Source organism: Solanum stenotomum, chromosome 8 (genome assembly GCF_019186545.1).
Source record: "Solanum stenotomum isolate F172 chromosome 8, ASM1918654v1, whole genome shotgun sequence".
NCBI classification, from domain to species: Eukaryota; Viridiplantae; Streptophyta; class Magnoliopsida; order Solanales; family Solanaceae; genus Solanum; species Solanum stenotomum.
In genome coordinates, this window is record NC_064289.1 from 51,943,978 (window position 1) to 51,955,262 (window position 11,285).

The following is an 11,285-nucleotide window of genomic DNA, read 5'->3' on the forward strand; positions in this document are numbered from 1 at the left end:
CAAGAGAACATCTTAGGATTTGGTACCCCTTATCTACTACTAGGGATCCACCCACAAAAGTGAAAACACACGAGAGCATAACTAGTGAATCATACATACAATACTAAAAACCATCATAAACACTTTGACCATTTACCTTATTATAAACCAACACTTTTAAAATGAAACCTTTATTAGGTACTTAACAATCAACAATAATAAATTTTTCGACTCAACCTAAGTGTAATTCCTTTCAAATGCTCAATACCGGATACAAATGATCGTTTCCCATATTGTCAATTCATATCTTGATAAAATATATCACCACGAATGTAAACTTATAATGAAAAATATGAATTGTAAATTCAACCATATAACACAATCCCTTTATCTATAAACATTAGCTTATACCTTGAGGATTTTTTTAATGAAATCCTGGATCTTCGCTTAGCATTGATCGCATCTCCATCGATCTTACAATATCTTTTCACTAAAATTTCAATCGTACTCCTTACTAAACTCAAACAAAACAAGGCACTTATCATCACACTCGAGCTAATGTCTGTACACACCTTTCTCAAGTCATTTCTAATAGTTTTTAACCAATCTGACGGACTTGTGACACTATTACCATAGCCACATCAAAACGAATGAGATCACGTGTGCCTGAACCCAATTATCTACCCTTCTAAGGATATCTCTTTAGCCTTCGCAACCAAATAAAATATTATTGTTCTAGCGTCTCTGTAAAGGTTGTACTACATTTCACTATATTTTCCTTCATTATAACTGTAGTCTTTAACATTCTATTCGAGTGGTGTTCCATTATCTCTTAAAACTTTCCATACAACCACGTTACTCACCAATTATTAGAAAATCACGACCTTGGATACTCGCAAGTCGTAATTAGTACACCAAAATTCACTGAACCCATAATTTATTATATAGTTACATCCCGTCACAATCCATCACGAACTCTTATTACTATTATACTCCGTTAGCCTTGACTATCACTACAAAGTCAACCTTTGTCATCAACATGGCGCCTCAAACTCAGGTAAACTCATCAAATTCAAAGAACTAACCCAATTTTATACGCTCCTTCTTACTAAATACTTTAATTTCCTTCACCCAAGTATACTCAATGAGACTTTCTTTATCCATAAGCTTGTCATTCTAGTATCAATCCTCTCATTTATGGCTTAAGATAAATTCACTAGTCCTCATACCACCCTTCTTCTTCTTAACAAACAAGATAGGAGCACCCCACGGGGAAGAACTAGGACGGATGAAACCTTTATCAAGAAGCTCTTGGATTCGAGCCTTAAGCACACTCAATTCTGCCAGAGCCATACGATAAAGAGGAATGGAGATGGCGCGAGTGATAGTTTCCAAGTCAATGTAGAAATCTGTATCTCTATCCGGAGGCATACCACAAATCAGTAGAAAACACTTCTCTAAATTCTGACATCACATGAATAAACTCAATAGAGAGAGATTCAACCTCAACATCCCAAATATGAGCCAATTACGCCAAACAATCCTGCCCCACCAGTTTCCTACCCCGCACGAAAGATATGACCTTAGTTGACTTAGGCTTGTACCCCCTCCACTCTAACCTTTCCCTACTTGGGATCTCTAGAGTTAGCGACTTAGCATTACCATTAAGCACAACATAATAGGGGGCAACCAAGTCATGTCTAAGACTATATCAAGTAAGTCATATCTAGCATAACCAAATCAACCCAAATCTGAAAATCGATAAGCACAATAGGACAACTCAATACTCATGGGTGACTATGACTAACTCTTCAACTGGGGTAGAAACATGGATGTGAGCATCAAGTATATCACAAATCATATCAAATTCTGAGGCAAATCACACAAATACATAAGAATAAGTAGAACCCGGATCAAACAAAACAATAGCCATCCGGGCACAGACAAAAGTAGCACTTGTGCCCACTGCATCACACCTTCAAAACTCGGTCTTGCTCGAAAAAACATAAAACTAAGCCTTGTCATATTGCCGGGCAACCTCCTTGCCTGGCTACACTGCTCCTCTACCCGCATTACCATTTCCACAGCCTCGCTGATTTCCTCCTCATATGCCCAGGTTCCTCACAATTTCAACACACTTTATAACTTATATTCGATTGTTGAACACTGAATTAGGTCGCGAGGGTTAGTTTGGGTATGATTCGGGGTCCATAATTGTGACTAGGGGAAAACAGGGGGTCTCCCCGTGGCAGGGAAAATCTTGCCCCAGCGGCCCTGATGGAAACAGAACCCCTGCCAACAATTTATGGGTTCCTCTCTTTTCTATATATCCCCTAGATTTCCTGGCTATAACTAGGCATTTAAGAAAATCCCCTTATTTAGGACAATTATTGTCTACCCTTGGTCAACCCAATGAAGTACGCACTTTAGAATCCTTTTACATCGTTTCAACACTACCACACACATATCCCAAGGATACACCCAGATCTCACACAATTATCAGTTGGTCGCAACGCACATCCAGATTTCTCGCTTACGAACCACATCGTAATTTATCTAGACTCTTGTACCTAATCTCGTGATGACTTTCTTTTCACAAAACGTTTCACGACACTCAAACAGTTACAACTTGCAGACAAGTCCAAATTCTTTAATTAGTTAGTTCAATAGACGATCATTACTGATCATTTATTCCTTATACGACCCATAAGGCTAGATGTCAATTGGAACCTTCTCATTTCCAATTAAATTGCTTGTGTCCCTTCAGCCAGAACTACGACATCTAGTTCACTTCGTTGAGATACCAATTGGAATCAGGAGATACCAATTAGACTCAACTCATACCACAAGCGACAATAGTAGCTAGTGAGCCCCACAAAACTTCTAATTTCAATCATAGAACTTGGTCGAACCCAATTCTTAATCGCCTCAATCTTTAACTGATGGTAACCAGACCTTAAAACAATTTTAGAGAAAATTGATGCACCTTGGAATTGGTCAAAAAGTTTATCTATCCGAGGCAATGGATACTTGTTCTGAATGGTAACCCTATTCAACTGTTAGTAGTCTATACACAATCCTTTCTTGCTCGTGATGGTGTTACCACTTTTGTTGCTCTAGTTCAGACCATAGAATGAAGGAGGAAAGATACGAATTTGTATCGCCCAAATATCAATTGAATTCAAGTCATAACACGAAAGAGTAGAAAGAAGTGAGTTTTTTCCTAAAGTCCTATAGCCTCTCAAAGAAAAGTACGGATGTCTTCGTATCTACTAGATTCATTTTGGTACAATGAGATCAACGAACCTAGGGCTCTAATACCAACTTATTCACGACCCAAGCCATCGTGATTGGCACCCATACTAACCCTCTAGTGTGAGAATCATTAATACTAATTACCTAACCAAGAACTACACAACTTAATCAAAACTAAGACATTTAAAGATACAAAAGCAGGTTTAAATGCAGAAATTATATAGAGTTCCCATAAACTTTAAAGACTTAAATAAACTTGTCAAACTAATGTGGAAGAACAACCTCTAGAACTTGAAAGTCATTGTACCAAAACTCTACTAATGATAAGTCTAAGAAAAAAGGGTACTACCCTGAAACTAAACAAACACCTTAAACAAATAGTTTGAGTCTGAAAAGAATGGACTTAAACAAGAGAGATCCATGACAACCTGAAAGAACTGGGTCACCCTTGAATTCGATCACGCTCAATAGTCACCTAGCTGAGGTCTATCAATAGCCGCTTGAAGATGACCTGTACTCAACAAAGAACAAGCAAGTGCAATATCAGTACACAACCACAGTGTATTGATAGGATCACACAGCTATCCTAATAAGTGAAACATACATGAGTAACCACAACATTATAAAATGACGTATACCAAACATATACAATATTTGTCATCTTTTCAGGATCAATGTAGCATCCCACATTCTCAATAATACACATTGGTTATCAATTTAGAGTAACATAAAGTCTTCCAATATCAATCATCATTAGATATGAACGTAATAATCACAAGTAGATACACAATACAATTTAATGGTCCTCTCACGGAACCCAATTCAATGGTCCTCTCATGGAACCCACATCCAAACTATTAGCGTACCGGTACGTGGTATCAGATCTAATATTTATGTCGGAACGTGGCAACCGATCCAATGTTTATGTCGAAACGTGGCAACCGATCCAAGTTAGTGTCGAAAAGTAACACCCGATCCATTCAACAAACCACAATCTCAATCACAATGTATATTCTTACAATCATACAACAAAAGGTGATTCATGACATACAATAATTCAATTATCCTCACTGATGATTAGGGTGATCAATAATGCAACGTTTGCTTACATACATGCATCATAATGAGCAATTACAATCATATATCACACCAACATGAAATCACAACTATCACCTACCTCGAATCCAAGCTTGAATCCCCTAAGGCACTTGAATCTTCCCTTTCAAGATTCTTTTCGCTTATTCTATGTCTACAAATAATAATTTATACGCAAGGATCAACAATCAAGACCCAATTATCCGGATCATAATCAATAATATCAACCCTAGCTCAGACCCTTGATCCCCATACCTAGATTAGGGCTTTTTCCCACCATCCAAACCACTACTAAAAAATTGTCAAAAAACGACGGCCAAAAGCGACGGACTGCGTCGCTTTTTTGGTCAAAATTGACAGAAAAGCGACGCAGTCACTTCCGTCGCTTTTTAGCTCGTTGCTTTTCAAAAAGCGACGGACTGCGTCGCTTTTAGAGACGGACTGCGTCTCTTTTAGCGACGGACTGAGTCGCTTTTCGACTATTTTTTTAAATTTTTTTTTAAAAAAGCGACGGAGTCCGTCGCTTTATTTTAATTTTTGTTTTTTTAAATTTCTACAGGGCGACGCAGTCCGTTGCTTTTCTCGAAATTTATTTTTTGAAAATCTCAGAAAAGCGACGGATAAAAGGACATTGTCCGTCGCTTATCCAAAAATTCTATTTTTAAAAACCCAAAAAAGCGACGGAAAAATCCACGCTGTCCGTCGCTTTTCTGGGTTTTTAAAAAAATTAAAACTCAAAAAAGCGACGGACTAAACCACGCTGTCCGTCGCTTTTTCTGTAATATTTTTGACAGTAGCAGTACTCAGCTTCTGCTGCCCACCTGCAAATTCAATTCAATTTAATTTTACACTATTCAGCCCAATCAAACACACACAATTATAAATAGTCTAAACAAAACATAAAATAACAAACTTAAAATAACATTCAAAAGTATTTAAATCCTAAATTAAAGACTTATAAAGTTTTTTAAAATTCGTTTTAAAATTTCAAAAAGTTCATAAATGTCCAGAGATCTAACCTAGGGAGTGAGATCTACATAATCATCCTCATTACTCTCGTCGTCGGTGTCATCGGGAGTCGAAGTAGTAGGTCGACGAGCGAGGTTCATCACTTGTTCTTTGATTTGCTGAACGGTCTCACTCATGCTTTGTTGTTCAGCTACTTTTTTCCGCTTCGACTCTACTAGTGCCGCTGTAAGTTTAGTTATTTGATCCGACATAGCAGCTATCTGAACACCGTCAAGTGCCTCAGTTTGACGTGACGATCCAATACCTTCTAAGCCTGACTGAAGGCGTCTAACATTGTTGTGAGAGCCTAGACCATAGCATCTACCTTTGTGTGTACCCCCTACCACTTTTTCTTTCCAAATCTGAGTGGACAGTTCAGGTGTCAATTGGCAAACTATCTAGATTCTCAGCAACGTACTTATTAAAGTCATTCTGCATATTAAATATAAATATTGACATCAATATATATACATATCATAAATATATTCAGTATTGATATATATTTTTCATATTAAATAACTTACATAAGTTCGTTCGACCCTTTCCTCCACCCACACATCCGGATCTGACTCATTTTCTTTCTTCCTGACATGAGTCTTTTTGAAAACCTCTGGTTCAATGGGAGTGCGTCCCAATTCTTTTTCCTATAAATAAAAACTGAAATTTATAACGACATATATGTATCAACTAATTATTTATTTAAAAATTTGAATTAGAACTTACCATCTCTCGTGCAATTGTTCCAACCGTCTTTGCACCTCCGGTGTGCAACGAGCCACCTTTAAGACTGCCTCTAGCCATTTTGGCTTGATCTAATATTGCCTTAAACTTGTCTATTTTCCAATACTGACCCAATTCAGCAAAAACATGAGGCAACATCCAACTGGGACGTTCACCACAATCCCGAACGCTCTTTAGCCAGTTAGACAGTATGGTGGATGTCTTCCTCTCAAATGTGGTCCCAACGACCAAATTGTACCTCGACTCCCAAGTACACATAGTCTGAAAAAAAATTGAATAACGTTAATTAAATCGATAGTAAAAAAAAGTAAAGTATACTAAACTTAACTAAAAAATATATACCTTAAAGTTATTAAACATCGCCTGGCGTATACTGTTTGGAATCTCGCTCCAAGAGTGATAAGCTTGTGTATAAAGTTTTCTAACACACTCTTTTAAAGCCCGAGCAGCATCCTTTGCAGGATGCCACCTGCAAAACACATAATAAATATGTTAGTTCATGAATAATATATTAAAGTATAAGAAATAAATAAAATAAAGTAACAAATAGATAACAAAACAAACTTATGATGATCCATCCGGCTCAATCATGACTCTACCAAGTTTGTCCTTCTGCCCAGGAGCTAGAGCAGACATCGTATCATGTGGTGTAGCACTAGGTGCAACTGTAGACGAGGGTGATACAACAGGATGCACAAAACGCTGAGTCAATGGAGGCGTACCGGCCATAGCATCTGAATGCTCGCTACTAGAATCTCCAAGCCTCATGGCAGATAACTGAGGAGATGTACCTGTGGGAGATGGAGTACCTGCCGATAAGGGTCGTGCTCGACGAATAGCCTGTAAAGGTAGGTCCTCGTAGCGTCGTGAATGCAATGCTTGTGAAGTAGATGAAGCACCGACTGGTTGACGATAATTAAGATAATATTGCTGAGGATCTGCCGTACCAAACGGAACAGCAAATAAATGAGCATTATGGCTGATGCGCTCTGGCGCAGAAGTAATAGATCCTGCAATATCCTCAGGATCTATCGGTCTCCTAGACTTCTTCTTTTTAGCCTGTTTAGTCTGGCCAACTCCAAGATGCTCGCGATATCTATCACCGTCACCGCCTGATGACATCTGTATGCAAATTTACATGTATAATATATATAAAAATCATAAATTAAATAAAATTAGTAACATACACTTACATATGTACTAGCTAGCTTTCATTCTACACTATTCCTCCTCGCTTGTTTCAATTCCATCATTCTCCCATTCTTCCTCCTCAGTTGTTTCATTTTCATTATCGTCCCATTCTTCATCATCAAATGATTCATTTTCCTCATTCTCGGATATTTCTTCCTCAACATTCAATATCTCATCATCAGATACTTCTTCTAATATGTGTTGAGGATGTTGTAGTGTGGTTTCCAATTCAACATCAACTTGTTGTTGAACAATTGCAACATCATTTTGATACGCCACATCTAAGACATTGGCAATTTCAATTCTTCCCACATGCTTACTTTTTATAACAACCCACCAATCAACTTTGTCTCTACACAATGGATATGAAGCGTAATACACTTGTTTAGCATGTTGTGCAATAATAAAAGGATCATAACTTCTGTATTTCCTGGTGTGCTTAACTTCAATTATATTATGTTGATGGTCCACCTTTGTGCCTCTATGTGATGGGTCAAACCACTCACACCGAAATAATACAATCTTCTTATTAGGCCAACCTGAATACCTCACTTCAATAATCTCTTGAATTACACCATAATATTCAATAGTTTGACCAGTACCATCAACATCACCTTGTATATAGACACCGCTATTATTTGTTTTCTTGTTCCTAGATACTTCTTCAGTTTGAAACTTAAAACCATTGACACAATACTTATTCATTGCCAGTACTTGAGATTCAGGTCCAAGGGCTACTTCTTTCACTAATTGCAAATGTTGGACACTTGAGTATTCATCGTAAACCTACGCGATTGTTATTTCAAGTAATATAATTTAGTATAACATGAATATATTATTAAATACTTAGTGATTGCACACTTACATAGTTCCTCAGCCATTTGGAAAATTCTGTATAGATGGCTTCATTACCCCATGTGTTTACGAACAAGCTGATCATTTTACATTAAAGTATTTCGTTAGTTAATGATCACTTATTAGTATGTAATTTAATAACATATTTTTAACACTTACTTGACATATGATTGAATCTCTGGACAATTAAGCAAAATATGTGTCACAGCTGATTGCATTTCCATATCAGTGAAGCCTCGCTTTCTACGCTTTTTAGATCCTCGACCATTTTGATTAAAAATTGATATTGGTGGAAATAAAGGATCAATATCGCCTTCATCATTGCGATTGGGCCTGTTTCTCCTACATGACACATCATGACCAAAGTAATAAGAATAAAAATCACATGTTTCTCTCCCAATATGACCTTGAACAAATGATCCTTCGATCCTTCCCCTTTGCTTAATCGTTTGCTTCGAACTACCAATTTTTCTGCATGCATATATGTATATATATGTTAATATATAAAAGACTTGGCGAATATATATAACTTAGTGAATATTTCAAATGGATACCTCTCAAATGGATACATCCATCTTGTTTGAACCGGACCTCCGAGGCGGGCCTCTTGTACAAGGTGAATTGGAAGATGCTCCATCACATCAAAAAAACCACATGGAAATATCTTCTCCAACTTAGTAGTAGTGACAAGAATATTTTCCTCCATCCTATCTAAACTACTCTCCAACAACTTTCCAGAACACAAATCTTTAAAAAAAAGACTTATCTCTGTGATTGGTTTCCATATCCTTTCGGGTAGATGGCTAAAAGCGATAGGAATTAAAGTTTCCATGAACACATGACAATCATGACTTTTCATACCTATCAATTTTCCTTCATTCATATCTGCCCGCTTTCCTAAATTCGAAGCATAGCCCTCTGGCATCCTCAAATTTTTAACCCACTCAATAATTTCACGTTTCTCATCCAATGTGAATGAAAAGCTGGCTTTGGGCTTAACTATTTTACCATTCTGTAATTCCTGCAGCCATAACTCTTTTCTCCTACAATATTCCTTTATGTCCATTCTAGCTTTTGGATTGTCTTTTGTCTTACCCTTAACATCCATCACTGTGTTAAACAAATTGTCAAAGTAATTTTTTTCAATGTGCATCACATCTAGATTATGTCGTAGCAGATTGTCCTTCCAATACGGCAACTCCCAAAATATGCTTTGTTTGGTCCAATTATGTTCAACACCATATCCAGGAAGTCTAGAAGGTGAAGCTTCTGTAACTTTAGGTAATTGAGAAATTCTCTCCCAAATTTGATGCCCTGTGAGTAATGGAGGTGGGGGGTCACTTTCAACCTTATATTTCCTAAATGCATTTTTCATCTTTCTAAACTCTTGGTCCATTGGCAAGAACTGACGATGACAATCAAATCATGTATTTTTTCTGTCATGCTTTAAAGTGAATGCCTTACTATTTTCCATGCAATACAGACATGCTAGCTTTCCAGCTGTCATCCAACCAGACAACATCCCGTATGCAGGAAAATCATTAATAGTCCACATTAAAGAAGCACGCATGATAAAATTCTACTTAGTTGATATATCATAAGTCAAAACGCCTTCAAACCACAATTGTTTGAGCTCATCTATCAATGGTTGTAGATATACATCAATCAAACTTTTTGGATTTCGGGGACCTGGAATAACACAACTTAGAAAGATGTAGGGACTGGTCATGCACATTTCAGGAGGAAGATTATACGGAGTAAGAAATACCGGCCAACATGAATAAGGCGAAGCATTATTAGAGAATGGTGTGAAGCCATCTGAACACAACCCCAATCTAACATTTCTTGGTTCACTAGCAAAATCAGGATATACATTATCAAAATGCTTCCATGCTTCACCATCAGATGGATGAGACAAGACACCCGACGGCTTTCTATATTCACGATGCCATCTCATATGTGGGGCAGACCTCATCGATGCATACAACCTCTTTAATCTAGGAATGAGAGGTAGATAATGCATCACCTGAACTGGGACCATCTTTCCAGCCGGAGTCCTCTTATAACGAGTATGTCCACAAAACTTACAATTTTCTAATTCACTATCAATCTTATAAAACAACATGCATCCATTAACACAACAATGAATTCTATCATACGTCAATCCTAACTTAGACACCAAACGCTTTGCCTGATAGAAGTTCTTTGGTATGTTAAACTCCGGATTAACTAGTTCACCCAAAAGATCAATCATTGAGTCCATAGCAGCATTAGGAACATTCCAATTTGATTTAATATTCATTAATCTAACCGCAACTGACAAGGCAGAATGCGGACTCCCTTCACATAGTGGACGACTAGACTCTTCTAATTGATCATAAAAGTGTCTTGTTTCTTCATTAGGAACTTCATCAAAATATTGTTCCGATTCCATCCCACCTTGAACCCCGAAAGCATCATTAATCATTTAATGAACTCTATCATGTTCAACCCTATCATGTTCAACTCTAACTTGTTCAACCCTAATTTGGCCATGTGGTGCAACCATATTATATACATCAACAGGCATCGAATTATAAAAGATACCATCCAATCCATCACTTTCTCCATGATCACTCCATACAAAATATCTAGGCTTAAATCCATTACGGTACAAATGAACCATAACTCTATCTGGATTGAAAAATTTTAAGCACTTACATACACTACAAGGACATCTAACCAATCCATTAATCTTGAAAATGTCAAGTGTCATTGTATGTTCAATAAAATTTCTAACACCGTCAAAAAACTCAGGTTTCAAACCAGCACCAGTTTCATAATGCATATTATACATCCACAAACGATGATCCATCTACAAAAATATAGATATTCAATTATATTACAAATAAAATTTAATAATAATTTTACTAGTAGAAGTCCTAAAACTAGTCTAGTATTGACTAAATCACATTAATTAATTTAACTTATTTAAACAACTTAACAACTTTAACTAGTTTAGTTTTGACTTAATACAACACTAAATCCACCAACTAAATCATATTAATTAATTTAACTTATTTAAACAACTTTAACTCTTTAACTAGTTTAGTTTTGACTTAATACAACACTAAATCCACCAACTAAACCACATTAATTAATTTAACTTATTTAAACAACTT

The 11,285-nt window shown here is 36.7% G+C and overlaps 2 protein-coding genes across 4 annotated transcripts in view; one reads left to right on the forward strand and one right to left on the reverse strand.

The window, feature by feature from the left end:
* Positions 1-11,285, forward strand: part of LOC125875232 (probable serine/threonine-protein kinase PBL9) — a 1,122,098-nt gene that overhangs the window by 241,860 nt on the left and 868,953 nt on the right. The gene's annotated exons all lie outside the window — the stretch shown is intronic.
* On the reverse strand, positions 6,643-9,454 carry LOC125873926 (uncharacterized). Its single transcript, XM_049554750.1, has 5 exons — positions 8,679-9,454; positions 8,284-8,595; positions 8,135-8,201; positions 7,789-8,055; positions 6,643-7,200 (listed from the first exon to the last, which is right to left on the reverse strand). The coding sequence occupies exons 1-5, from the start codon at positions 9,275-9,277 to the stop codon at positions 6,643-6,645; spliced, it is 1,803 nt and encodes a 600-aa protein (XP_049410707.1). The 5' UTR covers positions 9,278-9,454.